The sequence below is a fragment of the Rhagoletis pomonella genome, unplaced genomic scaffold (assembly GCF_013731165.1).
Source record: "Rhagoletis pomonella isolate Grant_MI unplaced genomic scaffold, Rhpom_1.0 Rhpom_scaffold_00005, whole genome shotgun sequence".
NCBI lineage: Eukaryota > Metazoa > Arthropoda > Insecta > Diptera > Tephritidae > Rhagoletis > Rhagoletis pomonella.
Window position 1 is genome coordinate 68,098,884 of NW_023458559.1, and position 25,388 is coordinate 68,124,271.

At 33.1% G+C, this 25,388-nt stretch overlaps 1 protein-coding gene across 3 annotated transcripts; it reads right to left on the minus strand.

The window, feature by feature from the left end:
* Positions 1-1,013: 1,013 nt before the first annotated feature.
* Positions 1,014-23,325, minus strand: LOC118739443 (battenin). Of its 3 annotated transcripts, none has more exons than XM_036470766.1 (5): positions 23,285-23,325; positions 3,870-4,227; positions 3,645-3,803; positions 2,042-2,381; positions 1,014-1,972 (listed from the first exon to the last, which is right to left on the minus strand). In XM_036470766.1, the coding sequence occupies exons 2-5, from the start codon at positions 4,187-4,189 to the stop codon at positions 1,538-1,540; spliced, it is 1,254 nt and encodes a 417-aa protein (XP_036326659.1). In that variant the 5' UTR covers positions 4,190-4,227; positions 23,285-23,325; the 3' UTR covers positions 1,014-1,537. The 3 variants fall into 3 exon arrangements, with proteins under 3 accessions (XP_036326659.1, XP_036326657.1, XP_036326658.1); XM_036470764.1 differs by lacking the exon at positions 23,285-23,325 and adding an exon at positions 14,221-14,304; XM_036470765.1 differs by lacking the exon at positions 23,285-23,325 and adding an exon at positions 13,979-14,288.
* Between the last annotated feature and the right edge of the window lie 2,063 nt (positions 23,326-25,388).

Here is a 25,388-nt window from a genome sequence, read left to right on the forward strand (position 1 = left end):
GCGAAACGTTATCTCTGTTATTTACCTAGGCTGAAGGTAAATAACTGCCACAGTGTCAAAGGCCCATATCACCCCCTGGCTGTCCGAAAAAAAGGCAACGCTTATTGCTCGAGTCGGTTTAAACCACATCCGGTCGAAACCGTAAGTGAGTTCTACGACCAAAAGATAGAGAATCCCCGACTTGGTAGTTCATATCCTTGCGTTTCTCAATCAAAAGTATTTCCTTCCATTTTAGAAGGGGTGGTCTCGGACATTCTGTCTAAAAATCGTAACGTCGTTTGTTCGGCGTAAAAAACTCGAAAACGGCTTGACCGATTCGAATAATTACGTTTTTGGTGTGTTTGCTATAAACTGCGAATAATTTGAAACATAAAAAAATAGAGCATTACCACCTGTTTGAAAAATTTCGATTAATTATCTTGGCAAGTTTGAAGTACTAAAATTTGGGTATCAAATTAAAGAGCTTAAAGAAAGCTTAATTTGGAAAATATTTTTGAAGAGGATTGGCATTGTTTCAAAAATTTAATTCAAATAATTTGATAATATAAATATAATGTTGCAGTGTGGGTATTCAACTAAAGTGGATTAAGAAAGCTTGTTTTGAAAAACATTACAATAGAGGGCTTCCAGCTGTTTGAAAAATGTTATTCAATAAAATTGATAAGAAAAATTAAATATTGCAATATGGGTGTGAAACTAACGTGGTTTAAGAAGGCTTGGTTTGGAAAATAATTTTAAAGAAGGTTGCCACCTGTTTGGAAATTTAATTCAAATAAAATGATAAGATAAAAATTACAATTTTGGTATCAAATGAAAGGTATTTTAGAAACACTTAAGATTAAATGCAATATTACGTGATGAGTACTACAAATTTCAGTCGAGGTTGCCAAACTTTGCCACGCCTATTACAAAAGCAGCAATTTTGCGGGATTTGGCGTTGGGTTTTTCTTATTTTAAAATATATAATATTCTACCTGCATTATATATACAAGCGTCTAATAAAACCATATAAGTTCTCTGAGTTTGATATTTCCATTTTATTTGACTGAGCCACAGCAATGCGTGGCCGGGTAACTCTAGTCTTATGTATAAGTAACAATTTTAACAATCTTACGTGAGGCTTACAACTTGTTTCTTAGCGTAAGCTCTCCCAAGTCAATCTTTACATTATCATCTATTAAAAATATACAATTTACCTGTGCATATCGGCAATAAGTCCCTGAATTAGTTGCGCCTTTTCTTTTACAGAAAAGGTAAATATACAGTTGCTTTGAGTTTTTGTACTTATTTACGTAAGTAACAGCTATGTATACCTAGAGTTTTAATAGTTCTTAAATACAAACAATAATTATCTTACAAACTAATTTATTTTTTTAAGGCTTCATATAAAACCGCCGAGCTGTCAAGTTCAACCCTTGAATACATCTTTACAATTGGACTTGGCCCTACGATTTCCTCGAAATTTACGCTAACTTACTACCTACTAACTTACTAACTACACTTGAAAAATTACCCTCCCTTACCTCCACTACTTGTGTCACCATACAACTTTCCGATATGCCGGCGGTAGTGAACATATTGCATTATGCAATGGAATGGCCAAGAAGCCAGCCAACGCGATACCGTACGCATCCGATTGTGTGACCATAGCCATAGCGAACCGTCTACGACCTGGCGTAATCTCTTTGGACATGCGATAGAAGGTGTTTACATAAGCGCCACCGCCCAGTAAGCCCTCCCACAGCACAACGACCAGTGTGATCCAAATGGTTGGTGTATAGAAGTATATAGCCTCGGTAAGGAAGTAAGCAACGTTGACGAACTGAAAGACAGCCATCAGCCAGATTTTCTTGATTTTGTACAAATTTACTGAAGAACGGGAGATGAAGACGCCAATTTGGTAATCGACATTGAACCAACGATATTGTGCAGCCTGCGACAATGTGCTGTTCTCGAAGTAGACAAGCTCGAACTGTGAGAAGGATATGTGAAACGAAAATCAGAAAGAGCTTCAAAGATTAATAACTGTATATCCACTCACCAATCCCTGATTAATGAAATACTCAAAGAAGTAGACCAACGCCAGCGGCAACATGTAAGGAAACAGTGTCTTGATGTAAACCAATTTCTCTTTGAATCCACGCAATGGTTTTTCGTCAATCACCAATTCCTCTGTAGATTCCAGCGCCGATGTGTGGAGTGGCATTATTACGGGCTTTCGTAGTATAATCCAAAAAGAGAATGCTTCTAATGCTGGGAAGAACAACATAATGAGCATAGTATCACGTGGACTAACACCAAGCGCTCGAAGAGAGGCATAGGAGAGTGAACCAATTACACCGGCGCCACCAGTACCAGATGACCAAGTGGAAACGACGTTTCTGTAGTAGGGAAAATGTAACAAATTATTATATGAAATGGTATAAAAAGGTATAAGGTATTTAAATGTTATAAATTCATCGATCGGATGAATGGATTTCTGATGGACTTAAAAAATTGTATGCCATTTAGAAAATTTCTAGCAGCCAGCAAAAAGTGTGAAAAGGAAAGAAAAGTAAATGAAACGCGGGTTTTGTCCGTTTATCGATTTCATTTTCGGATACTTTCACGATCTGTTTTCTTACTCACGCCAAATTTACGTTTCTCTGCTGGTTGGGTAGTTACGAAGATTTTTCAATTCATAAATTCGATGTATCAATTTTCAGAAAAAGAAATTTGGACTACTTTTATAAAAAAGACAGAGAAAACTGGACTACTTTTATAAAAAAACGGCTGTTTATCTATTCGATGAATTTATATTATTATTCATTGGGTAAATTTATTTGTATGGATATTAATTTTTACCGGCAGTAAAAAATGGGTGCTTCTTTTTTGATAAAAAATATATTCATATTTAAATTTTTTACTTAATTAAAAAATATTCTCAGCGTGTTAAGTTTTCCTGGTTACAGCAAATAAACTATAACTTAATTAATTTTCCAGGGTATTATACCGTACTGGAAATAGACTCGGCGTATACCACTGAGTGTATGACATTTTTGCAAAGCCATTTAGATTTTTTTATCCGGATGGAGGGGTCGCCTTATGTCATCTTTCGTCATAACTTTGGAATTTTTAGTCGACGCTTAAAATGTGCTATATTTATGTTCTTGTCTCGAAAAGACACTATGGCGGTACCCGGTTCTAGTAGCTATCTACCAGATCTCAGTTCTTATCGCCCCAACATACCACCCTGCCATAGTAATTTAAAGTCTGCCAAAAGTCATTCAACTTTTGGTCAGGAAGTATGTATTTCGATTCGATGGAAATTTCGGTTTTTTTTTAACGAACGTAGGGTCGCCTGATGCAGCAAACAATTTTTTTTTTTTTTTGAAATTGCCTTGCAAATTTTTTTTAGATTCAGGGTTGCATGGCGAATTTGGCGTGTGTTTGCTTCTAACCTGGTACGATGTAATGTACATTTTACTACAATCTTTAAAATTCACTTTTCATCACTTTAAATATAATTTTCAAACTTTGCGAAAAAATTGTTTACTAATTAAATAGATAGATGTATTTTTTTTATTCCAAAAAATTCTCGTTAAATAAAACTTTCGTCGGATGAATGAAAGTAAACAAAAAAAAATCGAAATACAATTACTTACTTATGGAAGTGCGACGAATAAGACAGGAAAGTCGGTTCGCCTATTCCACTACTCGCCGAAGTAATGACCACGCCCAGCAATGCCATCCACTCGGCTGTGGCAAAGCCAACTAGCAAAAAACCTGAAGCTGATAGCAGAACAGCGATCAGAATTTTGAAGCTGTCGATGAAAAGAAATAAACGAAATATTAAAGAATTTTTATTAAACACAACGCGCAACACTCACTTCACCCAAAATGGCAGGAACGGTATCACAATTTTCACACACAACGACGGCAAGATGTCAGCCAGCAAAATCGCACCAGTCGACACCAGATGACATTTCCGTGTATCCTCGTCCGTACTCTCTGTGGTATTATCATCGACCTCTGAGTCTTGAAATTGCGCAATAATATCGTGTGCCGCACTCAACATCACCACATAGCCATAGTTGTTGCAGAGACCCAATATCCAATAGGCGGTAAGATCACGCCATAGCTTGCGATCCTTAGGCGGTGGATGTGGTGTGACGGGTGAGGCGACAACTACCTCTTGATTGCTGGTCATTTTGTTGCGATTTAGCGCTATGTATCACAATGAGAGTGCTGAAAAGAGTAGATGAAATGGAATAAGTGTTTAGTTGCTTGTGTAAGTTAATTTTTTAATAAAAAGAAATTTCAATTACTGTTTCTACTATAATATGTGGTTTAATTTCCAAGCACGTGCGCGCGTTATTAGTTCTTTGCATTTTAAGTAGTTTCATTATTTATTGTTTTCATTTTCAATTCTACCGATTATTTGACTACGAGGTTAGCATCACGTTGCTCTGCGGTGATAGATATTTTTGGAAGTGTTTTTTAAATATAATCTATTCCCGAGGTAAATTCCTAATATGGTGACATGTACTTAATGCAACTTATTTCACGAACATCCAAATTAGAAAATTTTTCCTAACAGCGGTCGTCCCTCGGCAGGCAATGGTAAACGTCCAAGTATATTTCGGTCATGAAAAAGCCTCTCATTTGCCGTTCGGAAGCGTAATGTAAAACTGTAGGTGCCTCCCTTCCCAAATACTTAGTAAAAGTGTAAACGCCAAAATATTATTATTTTTAAGGCTGTTACCTTGAACTCGTGAGGGTTAAAGTCTAGTTTTACCACCCTGCTGTAGAAAGTTTAATCAGGCAGTAAAAAATGAGGTAATTTTCAAATTAAGTTCTTTCTAAATGTAAGTCATAAACTAATACGAATCTAACTTCATTTAAGTGATTTATGGTTCCATTGAAATTTCACTCTTCATTTATAACGGCGATAAGGAGACTTCATGTTTTCAAAGAAAATAATCGTTCTTCATGGCATACGTATGTACATACATAGGGCCAAACACTTCAAATAACCATCGTCGGGTCGGGTGGCAATGATAATAATCAGGCAGGTTCCGCAATTCACTTCCGAGTAAATTTCAACCGCATACAATTTGGATTCAAAGTGAAATTCACTCGGAAGTGAAACACAATGGTAGGACCTCTCCGCATTTGGAATGAGCAACTGGTACAAATTCGCAGAGGCGAGAGGCAACTGGCGAAGCTTTTTGATCTCGGCCAAAACCGACAAACGGTTGTAGTGCCAAGTAAGAAGAAGAATAATTCACAAGATGACCAAAGGTACCTGTAGTCTCCTAACCAAGGCTGGAACCTTTCATCCGAGGCAAAAAACTAGTCCTAGGTTCCAAGACACCAGCATTCATCCGATTAAAATAGTATGGTGGTAAGAACTAGATAAATGTAGCAAAAACGAATTACTCGGAAGAGTACAAATAGTCGCATGCTATGCACTCAGTGGTTGGCCACGCTGACCTACGCACAGTGGGTCAAACAGAGAAGTGTAAGTTTCAAATTGAACGTTTTCTATATTTTGCATCGGTGTCTGGTTACTCATAACAAAAATCGGTTTTTTGAAAGCAGATTTTTTAAATTTTTTGTTCGCTACCAGTTAAAACTCTACTCAAAAATAAGAAAACAAAATATTCTTGCACAGATTACCGGTTATTTTTTTACAAAAGACAAATTTTTTTAAGGCGATTTTTTTATTTTTCTTTTATTTTATTTTTTCCATCAAATACAAGTTAATTAAATTTTTAAAAATTTTGTGTTGTAAAATTCTCTCGACGGCGACAGACTAGTTAAAACTCTACTCAAAAATAAGAAAAGCAATTTTTTTTAGGTTTAAAACTTTTTTTTAATTTTTTTAATACGCAACCCTGATTTATGTTCTAATTTTTTCGAAATTAAGTTTGAGATCTTTTTTAGTATGGTGTTAAAAATATGAAATTTTTACTGAAATCAATGGGCATTATCAGTAAAAACTAAATGATTGCTTTTTCTTAAGTTTTCACATCTTTTACTTAAATTTATTTGAATAAATCGCGTAAAAGGTCTGAAATTTTAAGAAAAATCAATTGCTTTTTTTATTCATACGGCCCAAAAATTTCTGAAAATTCTATTATGAAACCCTTAGAGCACTTATTTAGCAATACATAACTACTACTTAACTATTTTGAGATATTTATTTCCTTTAAGCTTTATCTTTATATCCTTTGTAGTAAGTAAATTCAAAACTATATTTACACTTCTAAAATGTATTAACATCGAGCTATATATGTATGTATGTATGTATATATTATATGTAATTCTCAAGCATTCTGACGGAAGTTGATTGCGTACTTGTTTACCGGCATGGATGACAACTTTTTGCCTTAAAAATACTTACATTTATTTATATCTTGTTATATATATTTATATGAATTAAATATATGCTATATACTCGTATCAGTAATTTAGTAAACAATTTGCTATGCTCCTTCTTTGATCAAATCAACCTTTACCGCTTAAAAAAAATTATAAATGAATTTCAAGTAGAAATTATCTATAGGACATGCATTGTGACTACATAATTAAAGCTTCCGCACACGTGCCATTTGCAAATGCAATAGATACAGATAAATGCAGTTTTATGCCAATCAATTCAGCGGAAGGGAGGATGTGATATCCATCAGCAAGCAGGGAAATAGCAATATAATAGGGCATATGAAATGTTAGCATTGTTATATTTCATAAATATCATATATGTACGTTTATGTGTTAAATACCTAAAATAGATCAGACACCTACAAATAAACCAATTAAGTTGAGCTTGGTTTGCATTTAAAATTTTCGGATTAAAAAAAATTCTAAGAAATCCGCTTAAATTGTCTAGTAAAAATTGTATCGATCATCGTTCATACTGTACAAATACATACATATCTATTAAATCCGTTTGGCAGTGGAAAATATAAAATTTGTAATTCACTTTGAATATTAGACGTTTATAAACTTGTTACTTTTAAGCCAAGTGCTTATATTGCGGCTATTGCCGGCTCTACGTGACTCTTTTTATTACACGATATTTGTTTTGTTTTACGCTTTTTTTTTGATGTTGTATTGCTTTGATGGATGTATGTATGTATGTGGATATTAACTTGTCAGTTCATTAATTTGAATATATTTTTTGCAGCATTTTCAAGTTCAATTAGCCGGTGAAGGTAAGTCAAGCGACTCCGGTAGTTGAAACGAGAACTGAACGGAATTTACAATTAGTTTTTATTTTAGATTTTGCTCACCCACTTCATACGTAAATATTGACTGCTTAGGAGGAATATAGTTGTGAAAAGGCATGTCAGTAGTAATTTTTACGAGAAATGTATATTCACAAAATGCAAACGGACGGGCATACATGTTAAATATTTTATGATTTTGCAAAAAAATAATTTTATCAGTTAAACATTTTTATATTGGGAGTCAGAAGTTTCAAAGGCCAGATCAAGGCATATTCAAAAAGGTATAAAATTTTGCAATAATAAAGGACGTTGTACCTTGACAGCTTCTCGCTCTACTCCGACATATTAAGCTCCCTTAGAAAATTCAATTTGCATCTTTGAGAAATTACTTTCAATTTTACAACGAAAAAGTACTAAAAAGGGCACTACCGTTTTGTTTTAATTACTATTCATTCCTGATTGAATTTGACAACTACAAATGCCAAAATTTTGTAATTGAAGCAAGAGATTTCTGATATTTTGCTTGGGACCAACAAAAATTCTTTGAGCCCTGAACTCACACTGAATAGTTTTACAACATGTGAGCTTAAAGTGTGTTTTCATTGTTCAACTTTGCGTTCAACATTTGCGTTCAACTCAGCGCAGGGTTGCACGAAAAAAAAGTTGAATGGCTAAAAATATCAAAATATGAAAAAATATCAAAATATTCGCCATAAAAAGGTGTTTGCATTGTTCAACTTTGCATTCAACTTTTGGTTGAATGGCCTTTCAACTAATCGCTTTCAACAAAGTTGGTCGCCAGCCAACATTTAACCATTCAACTTTTTTTTCGTGCAACCCTGCGTTGAGTTGAACGCAATTGTTGAACGCAAAGTTGAATAATGCAAACACTGCTTTAAATAAATTTTATTACCAATTTAATGGGAAATCGATAAAACAAATAAAAACTTTAAAGAAAACTTGTAAAGTAGAGCGAAATTTGTGCCTGTGTAGAAGTAAAAAATTTTTTTTTAAAGCAGAATGCAATTCCGCATTAAGTGACTAAGCCGAATAATAAAGAAGAAAACTTTGCTGCTATTGCTGCCTTTATTTAATAGATGATAAATTTTATTTAAAAAGGTAGCAATATGTATATTAAATACTAAAATTTCTGTGAATGAAAATCAATAATATATAAAATAATGTATTCTTGCAAACTAGGTTAAAATTTAATATAAAAATAAATATAATAAACAATATTTGCAATTTAATCGAAATTTTGAAGGTGTACGAGTCAATCGGTCCTCAGATTCGGATTCTTCTTATTTAGTACTGTAACCGCCTAAGAGATTCGGATTTAGTGGATCGAAATACATGTCGGTAAGTGGGTCTGGTTAAAAGCATACACCACTTTTTTTGTTTTGTGTGCCGGTGTATATATTGATGAAAAATTGTGTACTAAAAAGGGCACTAAATTAAGTACGTTTTATAATATAGCCTTCCTTTTCCCATTTTCACTAGGAAGTTTGCCATTGCCTGCCCGGGGGCGACCACTATTATGTTGGATTTCAACTAGGCATTAAATGGCAAAAATCACAAATGACAAAGTTGGGCATTAAAAATTAACGTGTCTAACTAAGTTCATTTCCACATGGCATTTTTTTAAATGACATACATTTTTTGTAAATTTAATGCCTTGTGGAAATCCGGCATTGGAAAACACTTTTTTTTCGATTGTACTCGGAAACTGGGCCCGATCCTAGGCCCCGTACAATGGTAGTGTGCACTTTTAAGCACTACACCACAGATACCGCCCATTTACTTATGCAATAGATTAACAACGTACACATAATTAGACAAGCATTTGTCATTTATTTTCGGTTCAGTTGATTTCTGGTGATTTTAGTCATTCATTTAAATTATCTACATTACGAGCTATTAACTTTTTATTTGCAATACATATGTACATACATACGTTAAACACGAACGCTTGTAAGCTATTTAAATTAATTTTTTGCTTTAATTAAATAAGTACTTATGTATGTATGTACATATATATGTATGTTTGTAGGTGTTACGACAATACATGCGTGCATATCTTGTGCTGCATTTAATTGATTGATTTATAATTTTTTGGAATTACCGAAAAAAATAGTAGTATTTAGTGATAGAATACGAAAATCCATTAATCAATACATAAATAAATTAATTGATGGATTTAACAATGGAAGTGAATCATAATTGGCCATTCATATGAATATTGTGGTAAAATAAATAATTGATTAAATTGACAAAAATTAAATATCAAGTTGGGAGACAAATCTGTATCTGTTTATATTAGTTTTAAGAAGTGGGATAAAATGAAAATAAACAATCTTTGAAAATTATTTGTTGATAAACAAAAAATATTGTCAATATTTTAACCTACTTGAAAACCTCAGAATTCTATAAAAAGAATATATTGGAAATAAGTTTAAAAAAATTTTAGCCTTAGATATCAAATAAATTAAATAATAACCTTACATTAAATATACGCTAGGATGAAGGGTGAGTACATCTCTTCAGTGTACTGTGCATACATGCTACATACATACACAAATATTCTCATTGAAATTAATAAGATACAAATTTTATTCTAAAAAAAACGCGCTAACCCTCTTCGAAAATATTTTTTAGTTGCAGTTCTCAAAAATACCTTTTATTTGATATCCATATTGCCTTCTTTTACTTTAATTTATTAAAATTGCAGACCTTTTACTCGATTTATTCAAATAAATTTAATCTGTATACAAATATCATCAAAATCGTTAGAGCAGAAGAATTGGGCGTTTAAATAAAATTAAAATAATCACATGTTTCAGAGCAGATTCCAACAGGTTTGCTTATGTAGCTAAAGGAAAATTTTAATCGAGTTGAGCCTTCTTTTGTCACTCGATTACAAAAAAAAACGAAGCTAGTATATGATTGAGCCTTGCTTTTGCGGCTCTTAGTTATGAAACATCTGGTTTGCTGTCAGTGTATATCATTGTTATAAATATTATTGAAAAATTTGGGGTGTTCACAGCTCGTTCCAAATTGTGTCTCAAAATCTAGATGTCTACATTTTGAGACATTTTAGCATCAAACTGTGAACACTCCTTTATAGCAGTCGTCGAAAAACTTTACTGGTGTTGCCAGACATTTCTTCTTTGCCTCCATTTTTTATATGTCGTCTTTTATTTTAGTTCTGAAAAATTTTAATTTTTTAACCAAATTACCAATTGCTAGTAGTATTTGTTCTTTCTTTACCTTGATTTGTTTGTTTTCGTTGTGCTTAAATCAAACTCAAATACGGGAAACGTTCCCAATAATTTAAAAAAAAATGTGATTGGCGTTGCGATAATGCAACCCTGCTACGAGGTTGCAAAATGTAGACGCTTGAAAGACATACCTTTGGGTGTGGCAAATTTAGGACGGCGTCGTTTTCTAATATTGTATGGGAAACAGCAACACCACAGATTTTACGGATAGACGTCTACATTTTGAGACCCAATTTGAGAAGTTTTGGGCATAAAGCAAGCATGCATATGTATGTATGTATGTAAATATGTAAGTATTAAGTTTTTTTTTGTGTTTTTTTCTTGCAACTGAAAATTATATACATATGTATGTACATAAATTGTCGCAGCTTCCGCTCTGGCATTCGTACTCATGATTATTGCCTAATATTGAGTTAAAAATAAAACCTACGTTTGTTTACTTATTATTGTTTAGCTAAAACAATGTGCAAATCACATGTCAATTAAGGTATTCGATTTGATTTCCAACATTGCACCCTTCAATGTATTCACTTTTTGTTTTTACACTATATAATTAACTATAATGGGTGCTTAACATAACAAGCATACATAAGAATATTGTTGAATATATACATACATACATATATGCGCACGTACATATATACACATTAGAGGGCTGCATGAATTCATTCAAACTTCTAGACAAACAGAGTACAGAAGATTTGAATATTTTACTTCACATACAAAACACTCAGCGTTTGGAATTTTGTAAGTTATGAATATACATTTTGTTTTATATTTTCTACCTTCAAATGGAAGAATGTGAATGAATGAATGGAAAACATTCAAATCATTCAAACTCAGTTCGGTAAAAGTTTTTTTCTACAAACAAGTTTTTTCGTAAGTAATAGGAGCGCAGCAATACATTCATACACACATTGTATGTTTGTACATATGTGCATAGAAAAAGTATTTTTGGATATTCATACACAAAATTGTCATTTATTTCAATTCAATTTATTTTCACTTTGTTTGAATATTGTGATGTCGACACAAATATCAGAACAGCTATTCACTCAAATTCAAAAAAATTTGAAGCCAAAATCAGTCATTCGTTTTGTATATGAATAATTTAAAAGCCGTTTTGAATGCATTCATGCAGCCCTCTAGTACATATGTATGCGCATTTAGATGTAAAAAATCAAAAGCAACTAGTGAAATGAAAATATAACGGCATAGATGCGCCGCAGATACTTGGAAACAATAAGTTCCGAATAGACTCATCACAAAAATCTGAAGTTATAATTTGGCTGGTGGGATTTGATCTGACTACTGAAGTGAGTTCAATCAACTAACTATGGGACATTAGTGAATGAAAAAGTGTTCTCTTAAGTCACGTCAAGAAATATTTGAAGGGATTTTTCCACAGAAAACAGGAGAAAAAATATTAGGATACTTTTTGGACGAAAATCACATACTCCATACAGCCCAATTCTGATAACTATCTTTTAATTCACCACAGTCTTTCGAAAGACAAAAGGCTTTCGTAAGGTAATTGTCAATGCTGGCAACTATCTTGAAAACTCTTTTCTGTCTTTCAAAAGACTAACTGAAAGATTTGCTAACGAGGAGGAGGTTATTCTGTTTGCCTTTTGGTAATAATTTCTCCCAAAGTTAAATTAAATTAAAAACAAAATATATTTTTCTTTTGAAACAATAGAAAGAAAAGATTAAATGAAAACTAAATTAAAGAAGTAATTAAAAAATTAATGAAAAAAAGTTTCTAAAAATCAAATAAAGTTTAATAAATTATGCTTATTTAAACAATAAAATCGAAAGAATTAGAAGAAACTTTTATTAAAATAAATAAAAAACATCCTAAAAATTAAATGAAATAAAAAATATGTTTCTTTTTATAATAATTAAGTTCAAATATAAAAAGAAAATTAAGTTAAAAAAATAAATAATAAATTAAAAAAGAAGATAAACAACAGCTCTAGCGGACACTTAACTAATGATCGTTAAATCTGTTAATTAATGTTTCCTCTCAGAGTTAAAAGATAAGGGCTCATTAAATTTATATATGGCCCCAGGTGCGGCTCACATATTTCGTTCAGTTTGAAATCAAATATAAAAATAAGTATTTATATAATTTTGCGCACACGAGAGCACTGGCAATCCATTCGAGAGATCCGAGTTCGAGTCCTATTATTGAACATTTTTTTCTTTTTTTATTTATTAATATTTTTTATGTTAAGTTTTTAGAAATTTGTTTCATATAAATTTTCGCTTTTTTATTTAATTTTCTTTTGATTTGTAGATTTTATTGTTTTTAAATGGAAACTCATTTTTGTAATTTATATAGAAATGCTTTCGGTCAAAAGAGCTTTTCACCATGAAAGTTCGCAAGGTAGCTTTTTTGTAAAACTTCATGACAGAATAAACAAAATCTTTCAAAATTGCCAAGAGTATTTGGATTTGAATGCCAAAGAATAATGTAAAGCAGTTAATATTACAAAACTGCTTCAGCAAATAAATTACTTAAATTTTAAAACAATTTTAAAAAAACAAAAAACTAGTACAGCGCTTTCACAACACATACGAACTACTGGGCACTCAGCAGATTTAGCAAACACAAAAATTATCGACATAGAAAAACGAGAAAAAACCAGATACACATTAGAAAGCTTAAGGATCTTACAAAAAAGGGGAAACACAATAAACAAAAAAGAAGACACCGATGACATTTCTGCCGCCTACTTGTTATGCTTATAGAATTCAAATTTAGTTTTTAGTTTAGACAAAGCTACCACAGAAGGTGGTATGGATTAAAGTAGATTTACTTAATTTAATGACGAATTTTAAGTGAGTATTTTTTGTGTTCAATATCTCAGATGTTCTTTTGCAATTGTTATATGTACTTATGTATATGTATGTGTATTTGTTCCTTTACTTACTATGTATGTATTTATATTTTTGTAACAGATAATAAAATAAACACGCCCCTGAAGATGCTAAGAAGATTAGCGAAACGTTGGGCCGTAAGTGAAATAACGTCGTTTTATTTACACTAAAAGAACAGATCAGACAAGCCTATCACAAACTAAAAGATTTTCATAAATTACTAAAAATTTAAAAATTATATTTCAAAAAAAAAAGAAAATTTTTTTATTCAAAAAAAAATTTATTACTAAAAAATTATTACTGTCGGTTGGCAAAAATCAGCCTCTGGATACCATCCGATTGGATATTTTCCTTTATTTTGTATACCAGACTTTTAGCCCTTAAATTATTTATTTAACTGAATTTTTTACTTTGAAAAGTGTGCGCATGTTCGAAATTTATGCCTATTTCGCTGATTCTTATAAAACAATATATGTAACTGATTTTTTCATACTTTTTTTACTTTTCGCAGTCTTTTTTTGATATTTCCGATTACAAAAAAATCTTATACGACGCCACAAGTTTTTAAATTGCATTATTCTGTAAGTTTTTCATTCAACTTACCACGAGGCAAAAAAATTAATGCTGCGTTAATTTTTAGTTTACTTAGTTTTTTATTTGTGTTTATATAATTATTTCTCTTTGTTCTATTCAACTTGTAATTACTTAAGGAATTTTAAAAATTATTCTTGTGCTATTTTCATTATTTACAATTAACTGCTTATGCAAAAATTTCATTCACAACACCATTAATTTGTTCTACTTTTTTATGCATAAAAGTCAAGTCGCTAAATTTAAAAAATCACCTTATGCAGCAGCTTCTTACTATGTACTTAGAAATTTTTAAGCGTTTCACGTGTAGCGCGAGCTGCTTGCCGCCAGCAACTGAACTCACCGCCAAAAGACGCGAACTCAATCAGTGATTGAATTTAAAAAACAAGTGAAGTGCATGCGTACATACATACTTACATATATTAGTATATAGAACAACAATAAGAAAGTGCGGCTGCAGCTCAATCTACAAATGAGCCATAAAACAATAAAGATTGAAGCACAAAATAAAAAAACAAAACGACAAAAAGAACGTTCGACTTTTCGGTGATTTGGCGCTTTGGCGCTTCGGCGCTTTGAAATACTATGTATGTACATATAGTTTAGTTTTTTTCTACCGATCCGCGAGGTGAGTAGAGTGCTGATCGATTGCCGCACAGGTGCCTTTTCCGATTGCAACACTTGTGTTGATTTATTTGTTTCTTGTCGTTTTTTGTTTTATTTTAAGCGACGACGACCCACATTAAAAACGCATAAGAAGCACGAGACGACTACAAAATACATGATATATGTATTTATTTACTTACGGGCGGTATAAATGAAAAACACGAAGCACATAAGTGTATTAGGGCACACCACTCCCCATACAAAAAAAAAATAACAGGGTTGTTTTTTCATCGGAATCATAAACCTTATTATATTTTAAGACTTTCGCCAAAATATTTCGGAAAAATAGTCGACAAGATTTAAGTGAGCTGGACTAATTTGAAAATATGACTAAAAACTTCATTATTTTGCTTCCGTTAATAAAATCTGCGTACATTTCGTATGCAGACCTTTTAGCTTGAACTCTTCTATCATATGGTGTGATTTTTTGGAAAAGATACTTTTAAAAACTAATTTTAATTATAAAAAAAACTCAGTTTTTTTGATATTTCCAAATCGGTACAGCTCACCTAAAACTTGATACCTTTCTGAAATATTTTGGAAAAACCGCCACTTTTTTTGGCAAGGCAACCTCATGTAAAATTTACTTCAAACAAATTCTGAAATAAAGATCTATCAAAATAAAATAACACAAGCAGCGAAAAACGTGCAGCAACACGGCTAATTCTTGCTTCATTGCACTTTTTGTCTTCTTCTTTTCGCTCATTTCGATTACTTCTCACGTCTACTGACTTCAATAAATGCAACGATCGTATTTTGTTGTGGCTGCTGTTGTATTACAGGCATGCACTGCTTTACAACATATACGCTGATTGGCTGTTAGACCACCAATTTTTGATGGCCATTCTTCTGGTTTGAGTATAAATGAAAAAAAAATATTGCCGATAAAAAATCGAATATCAACGGCACGTGTAGTAGGCCTCTTACAGCCGTACCTAAATTAGCGCGTTGAGCGTTTCGCTTGTATCTTTATCTCTCTCTGACGCATTAAATTTAAATACGCTAGAAGAAGAGAGGACGACAGGCTTAACGCTTGACGCGCTTATTTAGGTATGGCTCTTAACTTTGAAACTGGTTTGCTATTATGTACATATGTGTATGCCGGCATTTCATGTTCTCGACTGTCTTTTTATTTTTTTTTTTTATTCGGCTATTTGTTATTATTTCGGTTATTTGTGCTGCAATTTGGTAGCTTGAGCGAATGTTTGTCGGTTAAGCGTTTTTGTTTGTTGTCCATACTTTTTAGTGAATTTCGTATAGTAATTCCTGCTTATAAAGAAAGCAGAAAATGCAGAAATAGACGAAATTAAAAAAATTCCAATATCTGTAAACAATTAGTTTAAGTAGACATTTTTCGTAATAACAAATTATTAAGCTACTGAAAGAATGAGACAGTTTCCGTTATTTGTTTTCGAGCAATAAACATATTTATGATCACACGGTCTCACAGACCACAAGGTGTGTGAAGAAAGGTTAAGATAAAAATGTTCAGTTATCAATTAAAACCAGTTTACTTTGTGTGCTTTCGCCTCTAGAAAATTTTTCGATGGCTTTAGACAAGTCAAAGAGAAATCTCATTTTCGATAGAGAAGATAGCAAAAGCTTTATCGTTCTGGTGACATAAAAGATCCGAGGTATGTTTTTCAAAAGCTGCGATTTCGAAAAACTTCGCTCCTTGAGAGAACTCCAAACATTAGAAAACACATCGAAGACATTTTTCTTGACGAAATTCAAAAACCTCCAATCGCCATTTCATCACTGCAGGTTTAATATGCCGTAATTGTTCCAAGCAAGGCAAATTCATATAAAGTGATGATATCGAAAGTTAGATTTTCGCTGCGTTTGTACTGATTGTCAAAATGGTATGTTTGTTGTGAAAACCAGTTCTACTGAAATTGATATTCTGGTGTGAAAATTGCAGACTCATTTAGACTTTCTTGATTGAACACCCCTTTTCTCTTCTTTTGCGAGATTAGCATCGTGTCGCCATTTCAAAGTCCTTATTTTTGTAGGTGTTACTATCCACGCAATTTCCTATCGACTCAGTTGATATGCTCATGAGATTGCGCTGGAATTACAAAAAAAAAATTTAAGGCCATCCCACAATTTTCGATATTAGTCGTTTTCATAACGTCGTGGTTGGCTCGCGGCCCAAAAGCATAGATGTATATTATATGGATCTACATCATCTGCTTATACTTGCTCCAAATTTATACACTAAGTTGTGCGGAAATTTACCACCTACATAGTATTTGTAAAAAGTAAACCTATTTTTAAGTTATGTATGTGTGGGAGTGTAAGGGCTGAGCCATCTCAATGACAACGCACTCGAAATGATCCAACTAAACGGCTGTGCAAAGTTCGAAATAACAACAACCCATCGAGGACAACTTTTTAAATAAATAAAAATAACAAATAAATCGATTAAGAAACGTACATATGTATAAACATAAATGTAAGTATGTATGTATAATGCTAAGTCATACATAGCTGCAGCAGAGATCATTGGCTAAGATTCACGTGCCAAGAAACAGGCGATCATTCGAAAGAAAATACATAAATATTTAGCACTGCAATCGCACTTGCGTTACAAAATGAGCGCAGACTGACAATTAGTACAAAGTGTAAACACTAATATGTGCATAAGAAAATAAGCAATTGCACACAACTAAATAAATAATTAAAATGCATTAAAAAAAAATTAATCAGAAATATATAAATAAGTGCATTTACGTATTTAAATCGGCCGACTTGAACATGCAAAACGATCAGTCACGAGTAAAATTCCACACGCAAGTTATTTTTAAATAAAAACACATGTAAATATGTACATGTGTGTACTAGTACATGAAGTGTTGTTGCGTTTGAGCACGTTTTCTGCAAAAACATATTTATGTATATGAGGGTAGTCCAAAAAAATTATAGTGGTAGTTTTAATGCTCCAACCCCCAAAGATTGATCTACACCGAAAGAAGTATACCCTTTTTTATTTTGAAATAAAAAAAAACAATTTTTCTTAGAAATTATATAGAATTCTTGAAAACCAAATTTGTCGATCTGTTTCTCTGTGATTTGCAAGAAATCTATAGAATTTCTTCGAAAACTTGTTTTATTTTGTTTGCCATATAAAATACATTATAAACTTTGAGCGCTTTGAGCGACCTCCAAGTGTCTTTTGATCTCATAAAAAGGGGTATTTTTTCGGTACAGAACAATCCTATGGAATGAGGCATTAAAATTCCGACTGTACTTTTTTTTTTTACCACCCTAATGCACATAAATATCTAAATATAACGCGCCCCAAGTACTAGGAGTTGTCAGAGGGGTGAATAACAAAGAACAAGTGGGAGACAAGGAAAAGCAAAATAAGACACTAACTAACTGATCATATTGATGAAATGAAGTGGCATATCGAGTGATAAGGAGCGAGGGAGAATAAGTGCATTCGATTGCTCGTTGACAATCGCAAACGAAATGAAATTAATGATGATGTTTTGAGGTTGAAAGGTCTTCATTTTAATAACTATGTGGGTGTTCACACTAGCCTGGTTATCAGGTTATCTGGCTAAAAATGATGGTTCTATAGTGTATTTTATTTTTTGTGTTTGAACACCCACGATGTATTTGATATTATAATTACATATGTATGCATGTAGTTTAGGTTAGGTTAAGTTAGGCTGCCACTGACTAAACGAGCAAACATAGGTCAAAATTTGTTGGGCCCGTTGTGATACCGTGGGGATCATGGATCATGAAAACTCTCATAAACAAACCATCGTGCGGAGTCTGCGATGCCAAAAAGTTGTTGTATTCCCACTTTAGCTATGCATGTCGGTTAAACCCTCGAGCCTATGAACTTTCTTCGTATTCTACAGAGTGCTGCAATGGGTCTGACTTTTCTTAATTTCTGCAGCTTCTGCGAAAGCCGTTATGGATAACCCCCAGCTCCCCACATGCCTGACGATGGCAAACAATTTTTTACAATTCAATTTCCTCAAAATTTTGTTGCCTATATTTTTTCCCCGGAAACTTTTTTACCTGTTGGATAATTTTTTCTGCTTCTGCTAAACGTATTTTGTTCTGAAACAGATCTCCTAAAGAAGAATTTTAAAAATTGCTAATTTTTTGTAAATAATAATTTTTTCTTAAAAATTTTTCTCTCAAGCACATATTTTTACTTAAAAGTGTTTTTTTTAATGAGATTTTCAAACATCTTGTTTGCTCTAAAAAAATTGTTTCTGTTTCTGTATCTTTTTCGTTTGTAAAAGTGTTCTTTTTTCTAATTGGTTTTCAATTTTTCCAGTTTGAGTAAAACTATGTTCTAAAATTTTATGATAAAAATAGCTAATGGAAAAACGTTTTGGAAAGCATGTTTCCCTTGGTCCTAAAGGGGTTAAGATCTAAATCCCTTAGAATGAGCTCGAAGGCAGTGAGCGGATTGCGGAAGTAGAGCAGATGTGGCATCTCTTGCAAGTTCATCCCCCTTGTAATTGTAGTAAATGTTTCGGTGCCTTGATACCCATAAACTCAGAAAAAAATGACAGGAAAGCAATTAACTTTGTCTTAACAGCACTGACAAAATTCAAAATTATTTAAGGAAATTATGAGTGAATTTACTTCTTCAAATTAAGGACGGCCTATTTTTAAATGAAGAAAAAATTTCTGAAATTGAGTAAATTTTTCGTAATATTAAGGAAAAAACAGTAACTCGAAAACGAGGTTACTGTTTTCTTGATTTAACGAAATGCTTTTTTCTGAGTGTATCAAGTGAATATCCTCTAGAATTGCGGTGTATTCCCTCCCTAGAGGGATTGTTCAGCGGGGTAATTACCGCAGCTCCAAAGCGGCGGAATCCGCGAATTATTTTCCATATTGGCAAAATGTCCTCCGAATGAGTTGTGCGTAGAGCTCCACAAATGCAGAGCAACGCAGTTTTTTGCATCTTTTGAAGTGATAGGGTTGGTAATTTATTGTCGAGTCTTGGCTACCGGACCGCCACTCCGTACAGCAAAATAGGCGTATCAATCACGATTTATTCTGATTTTTGAAAGATTTTGTAACCGGAAAAATTTATTACCAAAAATGTTACCAGTTCTTGTCACCGCGATTCTTGGTTCCTTTGTAATGCAGTTAAAATATTCAGCAATTCAGCTATGAAGAATTGTGCAGATTCTGGCATTGCATATTTCACGGGGCAGCTTATGAGATGGTAACAAAATTTACCGGCTACAAGAGTACAGAGAAAGCGAAAAGGGTTGAAAAATTGACAGGAACTTTATTTACCGGTTACAAACTTTTTATTACCAGCACAGAATAGACCTGTTATAGGCCTGGACACTCAGGAAGCGGTGCCGAGCGGAGCAAAGCTTTCAAATTGCTGTAACTGTATGAGAGTGCCCATACAGCAAGCTTTTTCAGAAGCGTGTCGGAGCCGAAAGCTGTTTGCTTTTGAAAGCGTCAATCGATTGATTCAACTGTTTGATCAAGCGGTTCTGCCGTCCAGACTCAGCTCTAGAGACAAAGCGCGCATACCCATAAATAGGCGTGCTATGAAGCTCCGACTTAAAAAATCAACAAAATTTACAACAACAAAAAAATTATTCGAAAGTACTTAAAATCTAGCCAGAGGACAGGATCTGTGCCTTGTATGGCGGAACAAACTAGATTTGATGACGAAAAAATGATAAGGAAAGCCATAACATAATAGCTATGATTTCATGGCAGTATTAAAATAATATCCTCATTGAGAATTGATTAATTAACCAGAAACCAGAAGTATAATGCAAAAATGATTAAAAATCTCCACCCCCCTCACCTACCTCCTACAGCTGTCGCTGTTTTAATATTATCGGCAAGCAGCTTTTGTTCAATGTGAATTTAATTGTTCTATCGACAGAAATTATTTTAATTTTTTTTTAATCACATAAAATGTGCATAGCTGTAGCTTACCGCGTTTTTTATTTCCAGCCGCAGATCACGTGAATTTCAAATTTTACATACACACATACATACACATACATATATTTATAATGAACAGAGATCCGACAGAGATGTACATATAAATGTTATAAAAATCACTAAAGAATAACAATTTACGCTGATTTGGGCTGCTTTAGGAATTTCCTCAATAAATGGAAATTTTGTGAACTAAATTTTTGATGATTTAAATTTTTATTGCGTACATTTAAAAAATTGTTCTTACCCTGCAGAAAAAAATTATCAATTGATTAAAATAACCAGTTCGGTAAATAACGAACTTTTAATTAGCTATGACAAAACTAACTTTAAGTTAGTTGTAGTGTCGTGCAGGAGTCATGCAGACGTTATCGGAAGTTTTTTTTCTCTACAAGTTTCTATTTAAATAGCCTCATACAAAAATTACTTTCAATACACTTTTTCAGAACTTCGCTGATTATTTTTCGTATTCAAGAAAAATAAAAGGAATATCGAAATTTTATATTATCATTTTGAAGTTATATCTACAGCAGAATACGTAAAATGAAATATAAAAAAAATGGAATTAAATAAATAAATAATAAAGTAAAAAAGACAAAAAAATATTTTGCTTTTCTTATTGATATTTTATATCCAAAGTAGTTAGCTAATAGCTAGCTACAAACTAGTCCCATTTCCTGCAGGTTAGCTACAAGTTAGAATTTGTTATTTACTTACATATGTATATCGCTCTTTAGTGCAATTCGAAATCGATAAAAAATCAACTTTTGACTAATAATAAGTATTCAAATATTCATATTAAAGACTTTAGTAAAGTTTATTCCCCAGAGCGTAATGGGAAACTTAGTTAGACCACAAACACTGATGTGTTGCTGTCATCAAAAATAGATTTAAAAAAACATTAACCTAAATTATTTCCCTACAAAGCAATGACTTTTGTGTAGCTTGTTTATGGCATATTGTAAAAGGCTGTTGGTATTTTAACCAGCGAATAATCACGTGTTCAATAAAACAAGAGCAAAGATTTCCTTTGATAAGTTGATAGCGCTGGTTTGTCAAACATGTGTATTTAACGATAAATCGATAAGAGTAAGATTCTCGAAATATGAGTAGGCATGTATGTACATATACACCGTTGAAAGAGGGTCAGAGAATCAAACGCTAGCGATAATGGCAATTAAAACGGCCAATAAAAACGGCCAATTAAAAAAATAAATACCTATGTAGAATAAAAATTTCTAAGATTGATGTAGCCATTAAAATTACATATACATACAATCAGGGCCGGATTAAGAATGTGGGGGCCCGCGGCCGTTATACACTTGGGGCCCTTTTTGAGTTAATAATTACATATATTTTCATGTTAACAGTATCGTTTATTATTGACTTCTAACCATATGTTTTCTTTTGAAATTCTCGCCGGAGTTCCTTTGTACTTGCCGCTCATGTTGCATGCAGTATTAAACATCTGACCACGGCGGTCTCGTATATGAACAGAGATGGAATAGTAGAATATTTTGTCTTTCTGATCAAGCTTATTATTCCTGTCTAAACTTTCTCACCCTTCAAAGTTATTATTTCCTCGCAGGTTGTTGAGTATATGTCTGGCGAATATCCTGAGCCATTAGTTCCATCATCCCACGGAAATTTCCATTATTGGGTGAGTCGAGGAGAAGCTAAGCTAAGTTCCGCAGGATGCATAGATGTTGCTGACAAATCTTCTTAATACCTAGCGATGTTTTCTGTGATCTCTAAAAAATTATTTTTTTGTTCACTCGTCATCACATGTGGGGGCCCCCAAAATGTGGGGGGCCTGAGCCGCGGCCTCGTCGGCCCTGCCTTCAATCCGACGCTGCATACAATAATTAAATTACCAAAGTTATCAGAATATCTATTTCTATAATTTTTTACTAACCAAAATTTAAGATATTACCAGCGAAGAACTTGAATTTCTTCTTATGGCAGATTTCCACCCAGCATTAAATGACATAAATTTGAATGACATTTCGTTATTAAAAGTAGCCTAATGGAAATAGCAATGCTATTATTCTAATAAACAGAACCGGAGTCATGCTATTCTCTAAATACCTAACTGGTCACAATCAACTACGATACCGAATATCTGTTATCGGAATACCGAAACTGCTTTGAGGACAAAGAGACTTCGGATAACTATAATAACACAACAAAATGTTAATAATATTGAGCAGTATTTCAAAATTTCAATTTTGTGGGAAGACGCTATCAGAGTTTGATCAATTCATACAATTGGTATACAAAAATTCAGATGAAAAGACACATATCTTCGCCATTTGGGAAGTTTAGTTATCTGTTTGACCGAGCATAGTTTCCTTATCCATCTTATTAATTTTATGGTGAAATCTCCAAAAATTTAAACTTTAATTACTACTCCATATTATCAAACGTGCAATATCGTCAGCATTATGCAAGAAGCATGAATGTACAAATTTATCAGTTTTGAGTTACTGGATTGACCTCTGGATGTTCTAAATATGTTATACCAAAACCCAGAATACCATGCGTACACGGAAGCCACATTTTTTACAATTTCAATTGCATAGATGTGGAGTTAAGACTCAAAAAAAAAAAATCTCAAACTTGATTTCTCAATTTTTAATTTTTACATATTCATGTTTCTGGCATGCAGGTGACGATATGTTAACACTCTACACTCACAATATACTTATTGTTTCACAGCTCAACTCTATTTACCGCCAGTATAAACACGACTGAACGAATTTAATAAAAATTTACTAAATGATGTAGCAGCACATTATACAGTTATAAGAGCTTAAACCTAAATATTAGCTTAAAAGTCATACCCTGCGGGAAAAGCATAAAGCTTTCATTGTTCAAATTTTGGCTTGGTGAGAAGAGAGTAAAATTGTATTCAGACTACTATGGGTTCATTGACTTTGATATGGAACTCAATACGTTTTACAACCACGAGAACTGGGAATCACCCCACTTTATAAACAGAGTAAAACCTCTTTATGAACGTCTAGGACACTTATGGGCACTGCCCTGCCCGCGGGCAAAGCTATCTTAAGCTTTCTGTACATTTTGTATAGGCACGAGCAGAGTAAAAGCTCTCTCTGCCCATCGCTAGTCTAGGATGTAGATCGGTAATGAGCATGGAAAGCTTTTAACTTGTGCTCGTATATAAAATTATAGAAAAAGCTTACAAAAGCTCAGCAAGCAGGTAAAAGCGGTATTCTCACCATTGTAGTACATACAGTTACAGGCATTCCCATTAGATCAGCGGCGACCAGAGGGAGGGAGTTCTACTATGTGCATATTGCTATGAAACTGTCACGGCCAAAGAATTGTACATGGGAGAAGCTTTTTAAAGCTTTCAGTAAATTGTATATAAAGCCTCCTCTGGTATACTTTCATAGCTGATAAAAAAAATTTACACAAAGCTTTAAAAGATTATCTTCAGCTGTATGTTTTGCTCGTGATTGCGCTAGAGTAGTTACGATCAGAGAAAGCTTTACTCTGTGCGCTTCCTCATAAAATCTATAGAAAGTTATAAAGCTTCTCCCGTAGAATATGTTTTAATTGTGATTGCACTTGATCAGTCAGTCAGTCGCGGAGCAACTTTCTGAAGCTTTCTATATACATTTTAAATTGACCTTTGACGCTTTAGCCGAATGAACTGATTGGGAAATTATTCTTTTGATACCTCAGTTAAATTAATACGCAGCAAAAGACGTTTGGAAAAATCTAGCACCGTTATAAGGGTACGCATCGTAGGATATGAATTTCTCTGAGGGTAGTTATTAGTATATATTCTGTACGTAAGTATGTACTCTTATATTTTTCTTAATTGCAGTTGTTAAAACAGCATTTTTAATACAAACATATATTATAAGTATATTTACTCTCTACTACCTAGTACATTAAATGAACTGGAAAAACAAAAAAATAACCGATTTTGATATGAGTATGCGTTCATAGCAGGCTTATGCAGTTGCGATAATCAGAGTTAGCATTTTATTGGCTTTGTGTTAACGCTTTTAGTATTGTGGTACGTATGCATGTACATTCTCAGAGCTTGTTACTCCCTGCACTTGAAAAACACGATAAGCTTTTGGATTATCGCAAATTATAAGTGCAAGTAAGTATGCAGGTACAAACCACTGACTTTTACATAGTATTTGCCATGAGAATAAAACACCGCAGAGCTAGTATTCGCGGCTAAATTTGTACTTAAGGAATTGTTATAATACATATGTATATATGTATATTAGGGTGGTCCAAAAATGCATGTGAAAAAGCAAAGTCAGAATTTGTTCTATATCGAAAAAATTAGACCCCTGTTTTTTTTTATTTTGCAATAAAAAAATTTTAGAGGTCGCTTAAAGCGCTGAAAATTTTGCATATATTTTATATGGGGAAAAAGAATTTTTCGTAGAAATGGTATAAAAATTAGGAATATTAATTAACATAAATCTGTCGAACCATTTTAGAATCTCAAATCATGCGCTTTACAATCAAAAGCTAAGCGTCACAAAACGTTCCGTCTTTAGGGGCAGTTCTCCACCTTGAGCAAGCTGGAGTTGATGTAGTCCTAGACTGAGCTACTGCTCTTTGGGATCCAGATCTCTGGAATCAGGACGATGAAGTATAAGCTGATGGCGCAGAGGCAAGTAGGTACATGAAGATCTTGCATGCTCATCAGAAGTGAACTAAAAACATTTATTTTAATAAATTTCAGCAATGAGGACATTCGTTACGTTTAAGCTGAAGGGCGGCGATGGAGAACTATTGCTGATAT

Excerpts from the sequence above, each read along its gene's own strand:
- LOC118739443 (XM_036470766.1), bottom strand. The coding sequence starts at position 4,189 with ATGACCAGCAATCAAGAGGTAGTTGTCGCCTCACCCGTCACACCACAT. Across the intron at positions 3,804-3,869 it reads TTCCTGCCATTTTGGGTGAA|CTTCAAAATTCTGATCGCTG; the intron begins GTGAGTGTTGCG and ends TTTCATCGACAG. Across the intron at positions 2,382-3,644 it reads TATTCGTCGCACTTCCATAA|AAACGTCGTTTCCACTTGGT; the intron begins GTAAGTAATTGT and ends TCCCTACTACAG.